Source organism: Phasianus colchicus, chromosome 11 (genome assembly GCF_987193195.1).
Source record: "Phasianus colchicus chromosome 11, bPhaCol1.hap1.1, whole genome shotgun sequence".
In the NCBI taxonomy this organism is placed as follows: Eukaryota; Metazoa; Chordata; class Aves; order Galliformes; family Phasianidae; genus Phasianus; species Phasianus colchicus.
The window spans coordinates 19,920,627-19,942,456 of NC_143446.1; the positions used below are offsets into that span (position 1 = coordinate 19,920,627).

Genomic DNA, 21,830 nt, shown 5'->3' on the forward strand with positions numbered 1-21,830 from the left:
ACTTCTTATGGCTGTGGTGCTTCAGTGTTGGAGTGCAAATGACAGCTAGTGCAGATGTTTTAATAGGACTGCTGAATGCACAGAAAACATATTGAATAAGAAAGTTAGATCAGTTTTCTAATCTAAAATCTGTTCTCTTAGATACACATACACACCAGAGAACAGAGGCTGCTACAGTGGGTTGAATCAGTGTTACTGAGAAAGAATTAGTATTAGCTGAAGAGGTATAGTTGAAGAGGTATAGTTGAAGCTGGCTACGTGTGCTTCTGGGTTGGGTGGGTTTTGGTGGCATTACTGGAACCACTAAGCACAGCTGTATGTTGATGATGTCTGAGAGTGGATCTAGAGTGTACAACACATATTCTAGTTGTACAGGTCATCCCCTCTTGTTCCTGGTGTAGACCAATTGTCCTGATTGGTACGTCTGGTGTGCAGTATGAAGTTTCCCATCCCAAGCAGAGCTTCAGGAGCTCTAGAGCCATGCTGACGTGGAGGGGTACAGCAGATGAAGGGGCAGCAGGGCCCAGGTGTGAGCCTCAGCACCAAGGCAGGTGCTCAGCTGGCTGGGCTGGGCTGCCCTGGCTGGTGCCTCTGCCCCTGGGTCTGCATGAGGTGGTGCCGTGTGCCAGGTCTTGTTCAAAGAGCAGTAGAAATCTGAGAGTTCATCTACTTCCCTCAACAGAATCCATGGCGATTGGATTGATAGTGTTGAGATAAAAGCTTTTGTCTATAATGAGATCTGAATTAGCATGGACTGGATAGATGACTGTAACTACATAGCAGCATTATTGGATCTTGAATTTCTTTGTAAAAAGACAATACGTGGATTATATTGCAGAGGGGCCTGATTGTCGTTCTCCTCATGTTCAAATTACAATATTTACTCTCGCACATTGTTAGCTTTTCTCAGACTCTGATATTTGTCTACTTTCAAATAAAGATCTTATTTGGAGAAAACCTTCAGATTCTACAGCCCCTGTGTGCACAGCAGTGCCTGTTCCATGAGAGAACATGGGAGGAGTAATAGCTCTGACCTTGTTCTGACAAGCCCTGGGTCTACGTCTTTGTCTGTTAGAGCTGTTCTGTGCTGCTGAGCTTGTTTGTGAGGGGCACGGGCACAGCAGGAGCAGCTGCACTGCTGAGCTCTGCACAGGATGAGGCGGAGGAGGCGGCTGCAGTGTGGCTGAGGCGGTGTACGGGCAGTTGCAGACTGGTACCTGCATGGTGGGCATCTCCTGGCTATCAGGCATCAGGTTTGTGAGGCTGCTAACTGTGCTCTGGACGTGGGAAGTGTGCGTGGTTTTGCCAGCACTCAGCCAGCTGATGAGTTCTTGTCCAAATAGCGGCTGCCTGCTCCATCCTGCAAGCGTTCTGCAATCTTTCAATTACATCTCTTGTTAATGATGGCTATCAGCAGGTTCTCAACAGTATTATTGTGTTAAGTTCCTTTGAAAATGTGCTTAATCCTCCAGAAACTGAACCAACGTCTGCATTCATCTACTGTAAGAGCTGATTAATTGGGATTTTGAAGTCTGTTCATTGTATGAATTACATGCCACAGAAATTGTCCTTGCAGCATGCTTTACACTTTGTATCACACTGTTGGCGTTCTGTGAATACTGGTAATGAGTCTAGAGAAATCATCTGAAGGAGAAATGCAGAGGAAAACATGAAAAACAAGGTTTTCAGCTCCTTTTCCATAGGAGGGAGTGTTAAGCATCACCCTGATGGTGATGCAAAAAGTGCAGCCATGAGTTCTTAAAGCTGCTCTTCACTTCTGAAGGAGATTATATATGAGCACTTCTTCCTCTCTGTATTCTTGCTGCTCTGGTGGGTGGTGGTTGTTGGTTCTTTTTCTCTCGCTCTGTTGCAGTATTTTTCTCTTGCGAAGATTTGCCTGAAGCAAGAGACCCATCTCTCAGTCTCTTAGGAATCATGATGATGAGCACTTGAGACTGTAGTAGGAAGTGAGGTTAAATTATTTGTCATCACCTTCATACAGATCTTTTGGAAGCAAAAAATCCTCATGTCGATAAATTGCTTTTGTGTTTCTCCCTTTTCCTGACATCCCCACGTACTTCATTTCAAATCCGTGGCACAAAAGTGCATTCTCTCCCAGTCACTCTGTGTGCGTGTGCCTCAGGTGCCATCTTCCTCATTCTTGAAGGAAAAGTTATTGTGTGGTTCCCTGAAGATCACCAAGTTTGGGTTGTTCGGCTTTTTTTTTTTTAAAGCTCTCTTTAGGGATCAAGGCACAGAAGATTTGGGTGCCCCAGTGCAGATGGGGTTTGTTTCCCTTCTGTGCTGCTTGGTGTCTCCCAGTCACACACGAGGCATTGCTCAGTTTCTTGCTGCACCTGATGCCTGAGTTCATCTGCTGGCTCCTCCAAGGCCCCCAGTGCCCCACAGCCTGCAGGCCTGCCCCTCTGCTGGGAGATGTACACAGCCGATGCTGAAGCTCCTGGTACTGCTGCTTTTGTCTGCAGGAAGCTAATGTCTTCTGTGGGTTTTCTTCTCTTCCAGGAATAATTAATAATTTAATGTGTATGCACCCCTATATGCTATTCCTGAAGTGTATGCAACTTTCTGCTTGGCTTCTCCAGGAAAACCCAAGACAGCAAAATGCTCACCAAAATAAAACTGCTGAAGTTGCAGTTAAGGTGGTGCCCATCGTGTCTGAAAGCAAACCTCAGGCATCAGTCTGCTGATGTGCTGCTGTGATGTTGGTTTGGTGTCAGCTAGAGGGAGCAGGAGAGAACCCACTTACATGGAGTTTTCTAAGTAATGAAGTCTGAAGGCAGTTTGCTGTGTAAAACATGGCTATTGTTTTGAAGGACGTTTGCCAAATCAAATTTAGGCTGAAGTTGTGCTTGCCGTGGTGCCCTATCTGTTCAAAGGCAGCTCAGTCTGTGTTTCTATAAAAGAGCACTATGCTCCTGTTAGTGCAAGATCTCCTCTTGTGTAAATGAAATCATGCATACCTTTCTGGGTGGGGAGTTGCATTTGACTCCATATCCAGACTGTACACAAACTGTGTGTAGTACTCAGCAGAATGGCTCTTTGCAGCAGATTTCATCCCTGTTACTGGAAACTCAATTATGTTTTTCAAATCCAGTTCATCTCTGAGACTTTCATACTTGGGTATTGTTAATATTGCTCCTTTTTTTAAGCTCGTTTTGCTCAGGTTTCTTGCAGATACCTTTGCTGTGCGTTCAGCCAACTGTGCCTCTGGAACTTAATATGCCTAATCAGTATTGTTTGTGTGCAGAATTTCAATCCCAGCTCCTCTTCCCTTGGCATACATTTCTGTTGCATTGCTAATTTGGTAGTGTAGCTGAGCTGAAACCACTTAAAAGCTTTTTCCTTGTCAGGGCTGGAGATGTAATAAGGTCTGTAATCAATGAGAGGGGAGTGAAATAATGAAAACGACAGTATGTGAATCTTCACAGTCTGGAAGCTCTCACTCTGCTGAATTATTTTCAGAATTTCAGTGTTTCCAACATAGTTGAAATGCAAAACTGAGGCTTTGGTAGAGGGAATCTCAGCCAAAACAGGTTGAGTGGATGAGGCTTCAGTGGTGCACGATGGTGGTTAGAGGGGGAAACTACGACGGGGAAAAAGTGTAGGCAATTAAGATGTTCATAGAGGGGGGTTGTGTTTTCATTTATTTTCAAGGTCCTCCCTATTGCAGACAGGGTAAGGCACTTCTTGTGCTTGTAGGATTTCTGGAAGACGGTGCTCTCTCTGTGCTCATTTGTAATTCCAGTCCACCACCACCACCACCCTTCTCAAAGGAGGAAAAAGGGATTGTGTGAACGTGGTGTGATCTTGGCAGCGTGGCCCAGCTCCTTTTTGGTGCCTGGCCCCTCAGTGAGCGCAGTGCAGGAAGACACACAGCTGGCACAGGGCAGGCTGCTGGGCACTGTGGTGTTACAAAAGCATCTTTTCCCTCTTCTGTCCCCAACATGAGTATTTTCTTTGATTGAAAATCTCTAAGGCATTTGCAGGGCAGTTTTGAGAGCTGTGTCCGTGCTTCTGTCTGTGCTTCTGTCCGTGCCCAGCCCTGCAGGAGAGCAGGCAGGGCTGGTGGAACGACTGGGCTGCCGTGCTGCCGCCCATGGGAAATAATGGATTGCACTTCTGCTGCTTTCCCCGCACAGCTCAGGACACTGAACAAGCAGTAATTATGTTTCACAAATCCCCGGTGATATGGGTAAGTATAATCGCATGTTTGGCAGCCAGACAGATTGAATTATGCAGGTGTTACTTGGCCAAGGCAAGACAAGGTGTTAGTGGGCAATTTCAGAGAAAACTCAAAGGCTCCCATATCTCTGTAGTGCCTTGCTTTATGCTCTGGCAGTACTGTTTGCTGTGCAGCAGTTGTCTGCTTCTATGGCAATGGCAAGAAAGCTGCCTTACTGCCTGCATTTACCAGGTGATGTTACCAGGTTACACTTGTGTCTCATGTCTGCCAGTAAATGCTTAGGGTGCAAGCCCACGACTTACAATATTGCATTCCACTCATCTCTGCTGCTGAGCACCTTGGGTCTCTGTGGCCTAATTTCTGAGTTCCCATTTTCCATCTGCAAAACAGTTCTCCTGTCTCTTGGGTTTGATGTCCCAGCAGATGAGAGGAGCACTGAGGTTGTGCATCCTGCTATGCTGGGTGCTGAGGTGACAGGTGACTGCCAAAGCTGCTGCAGTTCATATGGCATGGAGGGTTTGCATTCCTTAAGCTCTCAGCTGTCATAACATTTTAAAGGCAATCAGTGGATTCTAAAGGATGTTTCAATCTCTGTAGGTACAGGAAGGGGTGTAAGTTAGTGCAAACAACTGGAGCTTCCCGAGGCTGTGCTAATAGCAGGCGTGTTCGCACAGTTCTCTGGAGTGCCCCTTTGGCTGCATCTGAAGTGGTGCTTTCTTCCCCCAGTCTGGCTGTGACTTTCAATTAGAGACTGGGATTTGGAGCACAACAAACCATCAGACTTTAAAATACCAGCTGTGCTTTATTTTTAAACGCTTTCTTCTTTCAAAGCCACGCTTTGGGAGCGCGCAGAGCCTGGTGTTCTCTGTCTGAGGTGGTCCCTCTGGGTTACAGCTTCGAGTTTGTGATAGTGGTAGGATTTGTGGAGTAACTTGCAAGCGTTGATGATTCTGCTGTCAAGAATGAAAGATACCTTTCTTTTTTAATTTGTTTTAATTAGTAAAATCATAACGTTCTTACTATATTGCCTAAAACACACATTGCTTTCCACGTTCTCCAAGAGACAGCAGAAAGCACCGCACCTGACTGTCCTGTGTGTGTGATGTGCAGGGCAGGAGCGCATCGGCAAGGACTCCCACTACGAGCAGGAGGGGAAGGTGCAGTTTGTGATCGATGCTGTGTACGCCATGGCACACGCACTGCACCACATGAGCAAGGATCTGTGTGCTGACTACGCCGGGGTCTGCCCTGAGATGGAGCACGCAGGCGGCAAGAAGCTGCTCAAGTACATCCGCAGCGTTAACTTCAACGGTGAGTGAGAGCTGCTCCAGCTGTAGCACCCTGCCTGCATGGCTTGTCTTTCCATTCGGTTTCACCCGGTGTATTTATTCATTCCGTTCAGGTGATGCTTTTGTTTTACAGTTTCAGTAGAGTTTGTGGCAGAAGACCGTGTCTATATAGCATCTGAAAGCATCCTGCTTTAGCTGAGCTAGATAGGCTACTGTTCTGCAAAGACAGAAATTGCTGCTGCTGTTCTAGGATGCCTTCCCAAAGCCTGTGATTTCCTGTGGGAGAAATAGCAGAGTAAATGCTCAAGTTTTTCTTCGTCTTAATATGTCTGTCCCCATTTGTGTTCTTTCCTGTATTTGGAGCAAGCTAACTGGAAGAAATTCTGGTATCTTACCTGACTTAGCTCAGCACTCAGGAGAAGAGAGGACAGCCAAAGAGCCAGGTCCATTTGCAGAATCACGTCTATAATGTAGACAGAGTAATTACCCAACCTCTACTCCTCCGGTAGGTGTTTAGAGGAGTTGTAACATCATAGGAGTGGGGATGGGATGACTTTATCCTTTTGTGTGCTTATTGTTTATCTACCGACTTTTTACCAGTGGATGGTAACGGCTGCAATAGCAGCCCTGTGTTTCATACAACACGACGGGCTTTCACATATCTTTATTTGCATTGCACTGTATGAATTAGACCTGAATATTAGGAACATTTCTCTGCCTCTGTATGTTTTACTGTAATCTTATTATAGTTTCATTAGCCAACACTCTCCTGCAACTAGAGGGGGACCAGAGCTGACTGCTTGCAGGGGTAGCATTACAGCAACCTAATGTTATTTCCTCTTCATAAACATTGCTAATGTGTGTACCAGGAGGTCTGACTGCTCTGCCCTATCTCTGAATAAGATAAAGATCTGAGGCTTAACCAGGAGCCATTTTAATAGAGCTGAGAAATAATTTGAGAGACTGGGTTCCTACTGCCTAGCTTCCAGAGTTGGTGCATGCTAATTTTAGTTTCCTTCTTTGTGTTTTCTTGGTCAATCCTTTAAAAGATGACTTTTCTTCCTCCATTTGTGATTGATTTACATGGCCATGTGGTGTTTTTCTTTGTTTGCATACATGTAAGTGGCATCCAGCACAGAGACTTGAAGTAGTAGTTTGCTTTATTACTGGAGGAAGGAGGATGGTGGCAAAGTGAAGAGAGGCTTAAAACCTTTAAACTGCTCACGGCTATTTAGCCCTGGACATTTCCAGTGGGAAAAGAACCCTGTAAGGGTTGTTATCTGAGGGTGGAATGTGGAGACAGGTTCTGCAGCGCTTGCTTTTTTCTGTGCTGTATAAAAGTAAATTCCCCAAAATTGCAGTCAATTCATTCAGCCATCCTAGGATCAACAGCTGCCATGTAAGACTGAGCGGCCAGCCTGCAAACACAGGTGGATGTGGGAGCAGAAGCAATGAGAGAGGCACTCGTAGGTCTGGGCTGTGTAGTGCAGTCGTGGTAAGGCCTGGGAGCCCTGGGGACAGCAGTGCTGGTGCCCACGTCTGCCTTGGCACCACGCTGTGGTGGGGCTGCTGGGTTTGCTTCAGCGGCCTTGCTGTTATCCTTGCCCTTATCCTGCCCTTCTCTAGGTCGCTGGCGCAGCCATGCAGTTCTTTCCATCAGAGGTCGGCCTTGGAAAACAATACTTGGTCTGCGCTTAAAATCTTGTTCTGCCAGTTCTCTACCTAAACTTGTAGTAGAAGCAGAGCAGAGCAGTGGGTGCTTTGCCTGAACTGTGAGCTGGAGAGAAAAAATGCAGCCCATTTCCAAGCCCACCCTGAGCCCATGAGCTGGAGATCTCAGTGCATTTAATGGCTCTCTCTGTCACGATGAAGCTGAAGCCATCTCGTCTGAAACTGCTTCCAAAGCCCTTTCTTCCCTGCAAAGGTAATGACATTCACGCAGAAGGAGCTCAAGCAACGTTTTAATGAAGAGAGACTGGATTTGTACGAGGAGCTCAGTGTGAATTTTGATATTGTCACATTATCTTTAGAACAGAAAGCCTCCAAATACAGAAAACTTAAAACTCCAAGTGCTCATGCAGTAGGATTCTGAAAATCCTATGGTGCAGAGTGGAGGTTGTATTTTTCCCCAGTGAAAAAGCTGAAGGCTTTGTTCATCCGAGCCCTTCAGGTCCTCAAACCGCAGTCAACGTGGATGGAATAATAAAGAAACACCTTGGCTAGGCACACCTGCCTGCCATCCTGTCCTCCTCCTATTAATTCATTTCTCATCTTGTGGTGATTAAAGGATTGAAATTCTACAAATTCAGTCAGATTGCATCTCCTCTCGGATGCATCCTGCAGGTGAATGGGTGTCATGTGCTCTCCATCTGTGTGGTGAAAGGACAGCTTATTTGTTGGGAGCTGAAGATGAATTAAATTGTCATAGCCTCTGAATGAGCAAGGAGCTGCAGCCTGCAGGCTACTGCTCAGTTTCTGAAGTGCTTGCTGGAGCTGTAGCAAAATGGTGTGAATCTTAGCAGAAGGAAAATAAATCCTGAATTATATTTAAAAAAAAAAGTGAAAGCTCATCAACCAAATATTGTAATAATTATAAGATCAAGAAGTAAAGTAATAAATAGAATCAATTTTGGAAATCCTTTTGTCTGTGTGAGGAGGTTTTCATGCATCCCTTATTTTCACGAGTGCACAAAGGAGCTGGAACTGCACATACAGGCTGAAGTGCTGCAGTGATTTAGAGCAGGATGGGAGCGATGGCGTCCCTGCAGACAGAGCACCAGCGCACGGCAGAGCCCAGCAAAGGCTGCAGAAGGTTGGTGCTTACAAAGCAGGTCCTTGGCTGGGAGTGCAATTACTCCAACTTCAAAGCTGGAAAACAGGAGGCTTTGACTTGACTTCTGGCCTGGGACTATCCTGCGTTTCTATAGCTGGTTGTCTTCCCTGCAGTTTGCAACCTGTTTCACAGGTTGTTTTTCTTTTTTTTTCCTATGTGATTCTACAGCAGAAATGGTGGTGACCTGTAGACAGCAACAGGTGTGCACTGCAGTCAGGTACCCACATCAGTGCATAACAGTGCTTGTCCCAGGAGCTGTGCTGTGGAGGTGACCCAGCACTGATGCTGTCCCGTGCAGTCCTACAGCAGCCATGTACAGCACTGCTCTTCAGCGGTGGTATTCAAAGTAATCCTTAAAAACTGCGTATGTGCAACAATTAGCAGGAATGGACAAAATGTTTTACTGCTCCCACACAACACACAAACAGCACAGCTTGGAGTAGTAGCTCTGGATTGCACCTTTATTTTTATCAGTTCTGGGAGAAAAACAAAACAAAACAGAAACAAGCTTCACTAATAATATACAGCCCTTTAGAAGTCGTGATTAGCAAAACACCATTTCCCATTTGTGCTGACTTTCAGGAGGAGCCGAGGAGTTACGGAGTTATGGCCATTCCTCTTCATTCTAAGCATTTTCATTATAGATGTGTTCCGGGTGCATGAATCTGTAATGACAATTAAATATCAGCTTTGTGCTCATAAGGAACCGGAGAGATCTCTGTGGAAGATTTTCTGTACCAGCCTTTGAACTGAATCCACATCTGATCTCTGAGGCTTGCAGGATAGACAGGAAGCCATTTACCAGGGCTGCAATGAAAACTATGCTAATTTACTTCTTTAAATTTTCTTTTGCTCTCTGGAATTCAATGAAGAATGGGAATCATGAAGAAAACCATAATCTTAAAGTTCAGTGCTACTGCAGGAGAGATTTTTCATTGCTTTGGGGGAAAAAAAAGAGAAGTTATGCAGAAGGAAGCAGCTTTGAATATAGAGATCCTAGAGCTGAAATCTTCAATCTTGACACAATATTACTCTGCCACACCAAAGCCTATTTTAATGTATGTTGTAATAACTGTGACCCTTAAAGGAAACGCAGCACTGCTCTACGTTCTCCTATAGGAAAGGGTTCACTTCTGACACCATGGCAATTAAGATGCAGGTGCCCTGGGGAGCATGCAGGGATTGGGAATGGTTGGTAGCAGCACTGGGGGTCAGTGCTAGGCAGCTCTGCTCAGCAGCAGCATGGGGGGGCTTTGGAGGGATGCCTGCTTTGCTGCTGCCCTGCATCCAAGCCCTGTGCTGGTTACCCTGAAACATGGCAGGTGAAGTTGATGCAGCATCCTGATCTGAATGGCTCCAACCCGAGGTGCTTTTCAGCCTGTGTCAGTTTCACAGAGACTCAATAAGGGAGCACACAAGGAATGATCTTCCTATAGTTTAGTCTGTTCTTTTCCACCCCAACTGCATGCTGATTACAGGAATAAGAACATATTGTGGAGGAGGAAGCTATTTCTGGATGCCAATCAAGATTCACTAGACCTGGGCTGACTTCTGACAGCAGTATCTCTCAGAAGCAGATGGAACATTTTCTGGGGGAAAAAGAATCATTTAAAGGCTCCATTCACAAGTGTGATTTTCAGTAAAGAACTCCCTAAGGAAAGAGAGATGGGGAGGGAGGCTGGAGGGCAGGAAGAAAAGCCTTCTGATATTTCTTGCTGTTTGCAAAGCTCGAGTGAAGGAAAACTGATCTGGTTTTGCTTCATTTTATTTTTAGTCAGTGGGCCTGGGCATAGTAATTAATCAGGGAAGAGAACTAGGATTATTCCAGCGTGTCCTGAAGTATCTGCATTAGATGGCGTGGTGATAGGTAACCAATGCCTGAAATACACTGCCAGTCTGAAAGCTCCCAGGCGTGACTAAATAAAATAGCTGCTGTAAAGCTTTGACTTTTTCTTTTTTTTTTCTTTTTTTTTTTTTTTGGTTGGATTTGGTCTTGTTTCCTTCCCCCAGGCAGTGCTGGCACTCCAGTGATGTTTAACAAAAATGGTGATGCACCAGGGCGCTACGACATCTTCCAGTACCACACCACCAACACCAGCACCCCGGGCTACCGCCTCGTCGGCCAGTGGACAGATGACCTCCAGCTCAATGTGAGTCCATGCCAGTTTTTCCTCACTCATTTGTTTGCTTTCAGGTACAGTGATTAAATGGTTTAGTTCTGTTTTCCTTTTTCCCCACCGTGCAGGAAGTAATGTAATTACTATTTCTCTGCAGCTGTGCAGTGCATTATTTCTTGCATCTCTCCTGACCTTTTATCTGTGCTGTGAGTACCGAAGCTCCTCAGACAGATAAGGACATCAGGCAGTCATGCAAATTTTATTACCTTTGCATGTCTGGAGTCCCCAGTTGCCACGTTGGAAAATGAACCAGTAATGCGTTGTGGTTTGAAACCAATGGGCTTTCATTTGTGGATGCTCTTCAGTTTTTCTGTTTTTAAGAAAGCTGAAATGAAGTATTTCTTGAGTGAGTCACTTTTCCTGTGTTACTTTTAAGTGAAATATATCCATATGAATGAGATATCTCTTTTGTAACGATGCCTAAAGAAAAGTAAGGATGTAAGAATAGGTGATCAAAGATTCCCCAGACGTTTTGATGTTGCCCAGATGAACAAACAAATATGACTGTTGGCTGAGAAAGCGGGGAGCTCTTGTCAGCTCTATCCACATGAGGGTGATGACAGGTCCCTGGCCTACAGATCTCCAGAGATCTGGGCTCAGGCTCCCTGCTTGACATTGTGGATATGTGCCCCATGGACATGGAGGAGATGTGCTGGTTAACCACGTAGCTCTTCGGCTCCCTACAGATTGTCATAACAGCAGAGAGATGATTCCTCCCGTCCAATCTGACTGTTCTGCAGCAACAGAAATGGCATAAAGCCAAGGTGGAATGCCAGTTGCTACAGAAGGGCTTTCCTCTCCTGGTCCAAACAATAATTAATGTGGATTACCAAGGGTGCAGCCTTTGAGACTAACCACAGTGTTGTGCTCTTCTTGAATCCTGATGCTCTTTGATTTGCTATTTCCGTCTTTTACAACTTCTGGTGCTTGACTCTCCTTTATAGACTTGGAATTTACAATTCCTTTAGCAAAAATTTTAATATTTTATTAAGTAAATCTTTATATAAACTACGTATCCTGGCTCATTAATATTTAAAACTAAATTAATGGAGCTTGATTTGTATTCCTGCCGTTGTGCTAAATGTTTCGATAAAAGGCATTCCTCACCCTCATGTCCTGAAGGCTACAGTGTTGTGTCAATAGCTGAGACTGGCTCACTAACTTCCCTTCTCCTCACGCACAGGATTAGCTTTGATATGACAGTCCCTGTGTTTTTTCTTACAATAATAAGGAACATTCTGGAGTTTAGAGGAGTCAAGGATGCCCTAAAATAACCAAACAAAATAGAAGCTGCTATTAAATATCTCCCAGGAAAGCTGCCAAAGTCTGCAATTTACTTTCAGTAATGGATGTTGAGGTAACGCTTCAGGATATTTTCCCAATTCTCAATTCTTTAATACCAACACAAGAGGGGAGACAAAGGATGGTTGGTGAGAGTGCTGATTTTAATTTAGAAAATGCTGAAATGATGCTCTGTTTTCCACAAGACTGGCCATTTGGGGCTGTCTGGTTTAGTTCTGTGTGTCTGAATGTTCTCCATCACAAAAGAGAAGCTGCTCTGCCCAGTTATGCTGCCATTAATGGTAAGGGTGCTCCAGGTCTCAAAAGCAGTAGGCAGATAAGTGCCAAAGACTGTCCTAGGTGAGTAATGTGTTTTTTTCTTTACTATTGTCCTCATTCAAAGAAGCTAAGAGCATTTTGCTGTTATTTTTCCCATGGAAGCAGTGTTGCTGTTCAGTCTATGGTCAGTCAGTCCTACAGTGGTGTATGTTGTCTTCCCACTGTCACCCTTCTGCAGTGGGAGGCAGAAGTATGGAGTTAGGATGCTGATTAATCTTGATTAGCTGCACCATATTTTTTTCACCATAACTGTTTGACTTTTTGTCTGTTGCAAAAGACAATAGATCAGCTGAGGAGATCTTTAGCAGCATGTATTTACAAGTCTTACAGTAAGCCATGCCAGTTTGTTTTCTCGTTGTTACCATCAGTTTACAAACCTGTTTTTTTTGAGATGTCTGAGTCTGTGTTTCTCTCCATCCCAGTTGCTTCTCCATGTCTTTGTATCCCGTTTGCTTTCTTGTCTGGCAGCAGTGTTTGGAGAAGGCAGATGTCTGCTCCCCACACACAGATCTCAGGCTCAGATCTGCCTGTATGTGAGGTGTCTCCTCTGGGTGCAGCTGACTCACCCTGCATTTACGTTTCTGTATCTGAGGTCAGAATTTTATTGATCACCAAGAAAATACTTTACTCTCACTGCAGCAAAGTTGGGCCATAACGTAGTTTTTACATAAGGCCGATGTAATTACCAAATTTTCTTTCACTTGCTTGATCTCAAGCAATCTAACACAGCTTAGCCTAACGCTCAAGGCATGATTTAGTGAAAACATTGGCTGTATTTCACAGATATCTACGCAAGGGTAAAATGAGCAGATGTCTAATTTTAAATGGTTTGGCCAGTGTTCCATGAAAAACTGTTGCAGTGCTGTGTTCTCCCTGCAGTGAGGTTGATTACATGATGCCCCACCATCTCCCACAGGAGGTCATGGCAGAGCATGTCACGAGGGTTATGTCAAGTTCTGTCAGCCCCCGGCACACGGATTTAGTAAACAGTATTTATAGTTTGTGCCCTCTTATGGTTTGAAATGCTTTCCCTGGATTTTAGGGCTGGAAACTCAGCCAGCTGCGTCCCCACTGACGTGCAGTCTGGTGAACCCCAGAGCCTGCTCAGTAGCAGAGATGCAGCCCGTGCAACTGGATGAGAGCATTGCTGGCCTATGTTCTAGGTTTCACATCAGCGTTGGAAATCTGGACTCTCTTGTACTGTGCCAGTGCTGAGAGTATGCTTGTTTATTATTATATATATATAAAATGTATTTATAACATGTAAGCATCAGTACCAGGAGAACTGTTTTGAATGTGTTCCAGAACAAGCAGTGCCACTGATGGAAAGGAGGAAATTTACCGTGGGGAAAAGGTGTCAGCAGCTGGGTTTTGTTTGTTTTGCAGTGGGTAACTTCTAGTGTGTGGAGGATTTTGTTTTTGTTGTGTTGTTGTTTCTTTGTTTGAATAACTTGATTACTGTTATTTGTGCTATTCATGCAGTAAGAAATAGGGAAGCTTGATTTGAAATTTGAATTTTAGAAAGGCAGTGAACTGTCTGTGCTGTTTTACCCCATAGATCCTAAAATGGGTACCTTCCTGGCATGTGTGCCTCTGTTCCTCCATAAAGCGCTTAGGGGTTGGCCAATGGAAGGCACTTAGAAATGGCAGGAACTGGCTGACTTCTGTGAATGCGACTTGCAATGCTTTGAGGTACCTGAAAAGGACAAACACGCCTCTCCTGGAGGAGCTGATGTGTCTGAAGGAGGCAGAAATGGATTGCCTCTAGAGGAATGGGAGGTTCTCATGGGAGATGTAGTGATACTGCTTCTCTTTCACTATGTAGTTAACTCAGCATGTCTCAGGTTTATTATGTTTTCATGCCCAAACCTCTGCAACTGCCCTTGAGCTGTCAAAATACAAAAGTAAAGGGAAAAAAATCCCCATGAAGTTGCTGAATCTTGTTTTTCCAAGGATTTGTCTATTGCACACCCTAGCACAGCAGCATTCTTTATCATGTTCCCTGGGACTCCATCCCATACTTGTCTCCACTGTTTCCCCGCAGTGCCTGAACTCACTCCCACACCCCTGTGCCATTTGCTGCACAAGTAGCATCCTGCATTGTGGCTGTCTTTGAACAGCCCTTTTCTTCCATCTGTACCCCACTTTCCTGTTTTGCATTGACAAGCTCTTGGGAGTCATTAAAGCCAATGCTGTTTGCCATTGGCAGTTTGCTGTGGGTTTAATCCCACTGAGCTTGGACTTGGTGCACTGTGCCAGCACCATGGCAGCAGCACCCCATCGCAGGAGGTCTGGGCCTTTGCAGAGGGGACAAATGAGTTGTTGGCACTGAGGACCTGCACGATGAGCTGCAGGTCTGGGCTGAGAGCTGTGCCTCCCATCTATTGTCTGTGTAGGTCACATCATATTATTTTAATTGCATCAACATCTCCTGCTCGGTGCTGTGGCATGTAAAGGTGCCACTGGGCAGCTGGGCGATGGTCTGAGGCTGAAGTGCATTTTTCAGGATGACTGAAGCTGCATCCCCAGCTGATAAAGAGCAGAGGTGGAAAGCCTGTTGCCCTGCCCACTGCTAAACTGCAGAGATTTCGGGGGGCCCCGGCTTGAAACGTGTGTCACTTGCAGAGCATCAGCCTGAATTCACTGCTAGTTCCAAGTGAAATTAAAGTATCTCTAATTAATTTTTTTTGTAAGCAGGAACAAGTACATATTAAAGATGCCTAAAAACCCTGTGTGCAGAAATGAACAAATCTGTATTGTTTTAATGATGTGCCCTCGAATGGTAAATAATTCAGCAGCATTAAGCAGTGTAGATGTTGGAACATAACTGCCACCTGAATAGAGCCTTTGCTGCAGAGTCAGAAGGCCAACGGCTGGGCAATTCCTTGCTCTTTTTATAATCTCCTCCAGCAATAAGTAATTTATCACTGCAATCTTTCTAAATAAGTGCTTAGGAGATGAATTGTATTGATAATCATCAATAGTGTTCCATAAACATGTACACTACATGAATCTAACTGCTTATAAATCCTGTCTCGTGTTCTACAGTGCAAAGGAAATCACTCTGTGCTTATTAATAAACTCCCTCATCCTTGGGAAAGTAGCTTTGCTATGTTATTTTTTTCACTGTGGGTTCAGTGCAGTGATTTAGAGGAGAGGGAAGATGGGCAGAAAACAGCTGTGTTTTCAAGTAACATCCATGACCCTTGGTGTCAATGAATGTACAGGAGCAGGGATCTGGCCCTGGCCTCTGGGAGGTTATAGGGTAACAGTGCCACTTCCACACTGGGGTTCTTTTTTTCCCCACAAATATATTAGGCAATTTTGTTATCAGCTGTTCAACACCTATTCATCTACTTCTGCTCAGACTGATCTATTTCAATGCCACAAACATCTCTGTTACAGAATTTGAAAATAAAAGTTATAAATAGAGATCTAACAGAAAGAATAACGAGGTGTCTGATCTTCTGGCAGGAGGCCTACATGGCCTCTGTAGGGAAATATCCAGAACAGCAACTGGATCCAAGCAGCTATTCAGTGACATTCAGTGCTCGACGGTATTCCTGGAGCTTACTTGCCATACTTGGAAGTCACAAGAAATATATATATATATATATATATGTATATTTGTATATCTATACATATGTATGTAGATGTATATATAAATGTATATATAGATGCATGTATTTTTTTTTAAGTAGAAGTTTATTCTGTGGTTTGCACTTTCCATTTAGATTTGTACTACATATAAGTAGGAAGGCAATAGTTAAATCTTGCACCTTGCTTTGAAAACTGACTCAGACTTGGGATTAAAGATATGAAATGTCATTTCTTGTTCATTATTGACCCATTTTGCTTAGGTGGTAATGTATGCTGCATGAGCTGCACTACCTTAGGCAAAGCGAAATGAATGAAGCTACGTCAGCTTTTGGTAACTGTGAGCATTGGTATAATTTTTCCAGGTCTGAGAATGTCACAGGGTAAAATGTTTGTAAGGACATAAATGCTAAGAGAAACCAGACTGAGAGAGTACCTAAAATATAAGGCATCTTTTCAAAGGCATTGCAAAAAAAAAGGTAAGAAACTCATACAAGCTAGAAAGGAAAGAAAGCGTATCAGGCAACTTACTGGCTTCGGAATTTGCCTCATCTTGTGTTCTCCTAAATGTCCAGGAGCCAATAGGCAACCAGACCTGCTCTGAGAGTGAGTAAGGTAAGAAATAGGAGATCAAAAAAGAACTAAGTTGCACTTTTAAAATAGGTGATGTATTTGCTCTCCTACACATCACAACTGTGGACTGCCGGGCTCGCTAGTAGCAGCTGTGTGATGGGACTTGAATGGTCTCTGGGATCCACTCAAAGGCCTTGGAGGGATTAAACCCAGGGTCATCCGGGAGAAGCTTCCAGCTCCTGTTTTGTCATCTTTTTTTTTTTTTTTTTTTTGCGGAGTATTTTAGGGTACTGCATTAACAGGCAGAGGAATGATTGGTGTCGTGCTGCTCTTGTTGCCCCAGAGCACAATCCAGCTGTGTTTTGTAAAGCGAAATGTTGAGACCATACAGATGTGAGAAGCAAGGATAGCAGAACGGAATTATGATGGCTTTCTTTCGAGGGAAGGAAAAAATTCCATGCAGGGTTTTCAAGAGGCTCTGCCCCCACCAGGGCTGTGTGAATGGCCATTAGAATTTCCAATGATTAAGCAAATTATAAAGGTTCTCAAAGGAGTCCATGCAGTGAGTGCGTCAAAAAGAATCATTTTTAAATGTCCCTGGATGCCAACTTCCATAGAAAATCGATGTGGTTTGTGGGAAGAGTACAATATTGGGTATATAGTATGCATTGCAATGTCTCAGGCTAATCATTTGTATGGCAGGCAATAACAGCCCCAAATAGAGCTGAGAAGTGCCTTTAGTTTGCACTTAAAAGAGGCTTTCCCTAAAGTTTATTTGTTTTGTTTCACTGTTTGTTTGCTTCTTCTTCCACTGATCTGAAAATGTACTTTTAATATGAAAACGCTGCAGTAGATGATTCCCAGGCAACAACCTTGTTTACTTGTTAATTGCACCTTTTAATGATACGGAGGGTGTGTATTTGACCATTAAATGCGGCTTCTGAGCATGCAGCTCCCAATAGCAGCTAGAAATATTGCCTATAATGAGGTATTTTGTTCCATTCTTGCACTGTCTGTCTTTCAGACAGGCTGGTGAAACAAAATCAGCAGTATGGACTTCCACTTCCCTTGGCAAAAGCCAAAGCTTGGATGGCTTTTCTTTCAGAATTACGACTGGAAAAAGCAGCACAGGCTGTTCTCTGCTAGTTGGGATGCTTCTGTAACTGTAATGCATTTCTGTATGCCTGGGGAGGAGAGGGAAGGAAGAGTGTCAGTGCTGCAAAGGATGCCCAGCGGTGGCATACTGAGGTGCTCAGCAGGAGGGCATGAGAAGTTGCTCCCCATCGCTGTGCTCACTTTTCAGAGAGGTGAAAAGGGTACAGCGGGGAGAAAAATGCAAGGTGTTGGTTATTTCTGATTAAGTCTGCGAAAGTGCACTGAGGCACAAAATTCCTTCAGTTGCCATGGTTAGTGTAGGAAATAAAGCTCTGAAGTTGGCTGCAGAATTTCGGTGGAAGCGCAGGAAGACGGCACCGTTAATGATGCAATTGGAGGATAATATTTTTACTCTTATTTATTTAGGCATTGAATCTATGAAGTGATCTTCTTTTTCAAACTGTTTCAGTTTTGCATGCCATCTTAGCCTTTCAGATGTGTCCTTTCATATGTGTTGTGCCAGTTTATCCACCCTGCACAGCCCAAGCAAACCAGCATCCCGTGTAACCTTCAGAGCAGCAGCACGCCCTGTGCCATCGCTGTGCAGTGACAGCCACCTCCTTTGCTCTTCCTTCCCAGCCCTGTTTCAGCACGACATGACCTCAGCCTTGGTGGAAAAGTGGCCTCCATGTGAAGGATAATTGGTCCCATTAGCCAGCCCTAATTTTCTGCATACCATCTGCAGTGGCTGGGACCAAGTCTAGCCCGAGCAGGAAAATTTAGTAGCATTAATACTGCAGCAACCTAATTAGGGTCCTAAAGGAGTTAGGTGCTGAATATCACTTGGAATTTTGTGGTTCTTTCATCTTGCTTCCCCAGCCTGTGTGTCATTATGCCATGCTCACTAGCCATGACGAGGAAATTACTGTACAATTGATGCTGATCCTTTAAAAGGGGAAGACCAGGACCAAATAATTTGACTAGCACATACTGGTCTTTGAATCAGCTTGGAAATTAGTAGGATAAATAAACTGAAGCATTTTGAGTTGGCAGGCACTTCAAGATAAATGCTATCCAAATTACACACCTGCCATTTGGTACATCTCTAGTTATTACCCTTTCCATTTTGAACATAATATATCAGATTTGGCAGATGTATTTCTTTTTCACAACCATAAATAACAGAAAAAGAAGTTATTAGCTCATAAGCAGAGATAAATAAGCATCAAGGGATCATCCTTTTCTCAAAACCTGGGTAAGGTCAACTCATGGCCGTACTATGAAAAATAGCTCTGAAAATGAGTTCTGGGGAGAAAAATCAGAATTCCTGCCTTTGCTTCTAGCTGCCCTTGTCATCTCATACTGTTATTTGGGACTTGAACTTGAAAATTTCTGAGTATTATGAACGTATTAGAAGAGAACATTTGATTTCAACTGTTCACTTAAATACCGAGCAATTACTTTGACCCAATATCAAGCTGTTTTTTAGGTGGTTTGGTACTTTGGATTGAGGGATTTTTGTCATCCTGCACAATGAATCCCTTTAGTCTTCATTTCTAGGACAGCTGTGGAGCAAGTGCAGAGCTTCAAATACCCAGGGAAGGTCTGTTCGAGTCCTTGGGCACGTACAGAAAGCTGCACGTGCTGCTGCCTTGGCTTTCATCTTGCTCTGCTATGCCTTATTACGCCGAATGCAGAGCTTCCTCCATCCTATTTAGCACGTGCTGCTGTGTTCACTGCTGCTTGCAGACGTTGGGTGGAAGCAGCAGGGGGGTTGTGGGACCATTTCAGCCCTCTTTGTCAGGATCCAGGTGTGAGGTTCCCTTATCTAATTATTTATTGCATGCCTCATGACTTTTAAGTTTCTTATTTTTATTCTGATAGCAACGTGGGTATGTTTGAAATACGACACATGCTATCGTGTCTGACCGTCCCAAAAAGCAGACGAAAGCAGAAATCTGTGATTGAAGGCAACTTTGCTAAGGCCCTTTCCTGCCCGGCTGTAAAATATTGAGCAGTTTCTCTTATACGAGTCTGTAACTGGGCCACCTCGCTTTGAAATGAAGCCTTTCATCTCTGTTTCACGCCACGGTGCAACGAGTGCTGCGCTGCATGGAGGTGCGGGGGGCGCACACGGCTCCGGCTCCAGCTGCGCTTTGTTGAGGGCCGTGACACGAAAGGACAAGTTAGCTTATGCCAAAGGCATAAAATGCTCATAATAGTCCAGGCTACTATGCTCATAACCTGCTTTCATTGTCCCAGTTAGGTGCCAGACAAGCTGTAAATTGCTCCTTTAATTAAGCAGCGTTTTATCTCCTTCTACACGGCCACGGAAACATCAGGAGCTGGCAGAAGTGTGGGCTGCCAGCAGTGGGACAACTGGGTTCTTTTCAGGCTGACATCTGTGGGTTGTGAGTGGTGCCAGGGATGCCCCACTGAGCCCTGCTGGCAGCCAGCCCGCCCTGCTCCCAGTCCTGTCCACTGAACCAGCCTTTAAATGGGCTGTCCCACTGATGCTCTCAAGATAGGTGATGCTGGGTTAAATGTTGGTCCAGTTTCAGTAACAGGGAGACTCAGAATTGCAGATTGTCTGTGCTCCATGCAGTATCAGTGAGTAGCTGAACTGAAATGAGGTATGTTTTCATGATTCCCGCACCACGTTGCTAAATCTCCTCCTCCTTTCCTTCCCCCCCAAGACTCCAAGAATATAAGCTTTTAGAGTGTTGGCACTTCTTACAATGCAATCTACGCCTGATGGCTGTTCCTCCTGGGCATCCTGGGGGTAACTGCTGGTGATTTCAAGTTGATTTATGGTTTAATTAAACACCGATCCATCAGTTCCTCACTGAAGCAAAGCTCCAATTGATATCAGTGGGAGCATCACTTGATTAAGGCATTTAGGGGTGGCCTCACAGTGAGCCATTGTCTTCCTGTACGAAGCTGAAATCTGATGTATAAATATCCCCATAATGCCTTGCAGTGGGTTTTCTTCCCTTCCCTTTTTTTCCCTAGATGCCCTTTAAAAAGATCAGATAATTTGTCACCAAGGTTTGCACTACAGTAGGTTGTAATAGGGAATGAAGAAAAGCTTTGGAAATCAAATTTTCCCCTAAAAGTTTCTGATATTGGTTGAGTGACCACAACATAAGGACAACAGACAACAGGGGCTGGTTTTATTATCTTTGAAGGAACGTGTTGGGCTCTGAAATGAGGCGTGGTGTGTAAGCGTGGCAGTGTTGCTCCCCCCATGTTATTTTCTGCATGTAAAATATTAAAGGCACCGTGAGCTTATTTCTGTTTTGTGAAGTAGGAAAGAAGATATTGGCTTCGAGTCTGCTCTGACAGGGCTGGCAGTGGAGCGTGCTGGGGGCGAAATGCTGAGCACAGCACAAAGGACAGCAGAAGTTGGTGTTGGTCTGTGCAATGGGCTTGGTGCTGATTGCAGAAACTAATTGTAAGCCACTTCAGGATGACAAATTCTCTTGGATTACTTCAAGAAGATAGGTTTGCCCTAACTTATCAACTTAAATAGATAACTACTGCTTATTATAAATGCACATTTGGAAGTATATGTTCTATTTTAATTTAAAAAGTTAAGCAGAGGCTGCAGGATGAATTCTGAAGATGCATGGCCCATCCCATCCCATTACCGAGAAGACAACAGGAAGCTGTAGCCAGATATAAAAGCATTAAAATAATTAATTTTCGGCTTTATTGTGTGTCAACAGGAATATATAATGAGCATTTTTGCAAAAACTGTAGATTAAGCGTTTCTCTCTGAATCAGTGCTGTGCTAAAATTGTCCTTGGTTTAATGCAGAACAAACAGGCTTTGGATCTCATTACTGTTGTTACTCATTGCAGTCGGTGTCCGGGGCTACCGAGGCAGGTGAGATCAGTGGAAAATAACTACAAGTATTAAACTAAACAAGCAGTAAGATGAGAAAAGGAAGATGCATTGTGTTTCCGTGTAGGTTAAGAACTGATTGATATGAGATCACCAAAAAACAGCTACAACATAGAGCCCGTGGATCTCAGGCTGGTGGGCAGCGGTATGGCTCAGAGCCCAGCGTTTGGCAGCAGGTGTGTGAGCTGAAGGAGCTGTGCTGGCTGCACAGAACTGCCAGGTTTTGGCTGCAAGCCTGCGAGCAGTGATGAGTTTCCACTGCCTTTGGTTTGAACACTGATTTACTCATCACATAAACGATGACTAAATGATAGATATGGCTGTGTCTGTGCCCGCAGCCCTCCCTGGCACAAAGCGGGCAGTGGTAGGAGAGACCAGAGCAGGACACTCATAGAGAGACTTTTAACTCCTGTTTTAAAAGGAGAATATTTGGATGGATTTAAGATGAATATCTCAACAGAGTGGGAAAACTGAGGTGCTGGAGCTGCTCCTCTGAAGCTGCCCATTTTGGATCCATTTTGGAACCCAGCAGCAGG

The 21,830-nt window shown here is 44.4% G+C and overlaps 1 protein-coding gene across 2 annotated transcripts in view; it reads left to right on the plus strand.

Annotated features, from left to right (window-relative positions):
- The window catches only part of GRM7 (glutamate metabotropic receptor 7), a 221,306-nt gene that overhangs the window by 141,997 nt on the left and 57,479 nt on the right, over positions 1-21,830 (plus strand). For both annotated transcript variants that reach the window (XM_090148492.1, XM_031605444.2), the window contains exons 6-7: positions 5,315-5,515; positions 10,337-10,476. In XM_090148492.1, the coding sequence (XP_090004618.1) occupies positions 5,315-5,515; positions 10,337-10,476 (341 nt within the window). The remainder of the gene's footprint in view (positions 1-5,314; positions 5,516-10,336; positions 10,477-21,830) is intronic.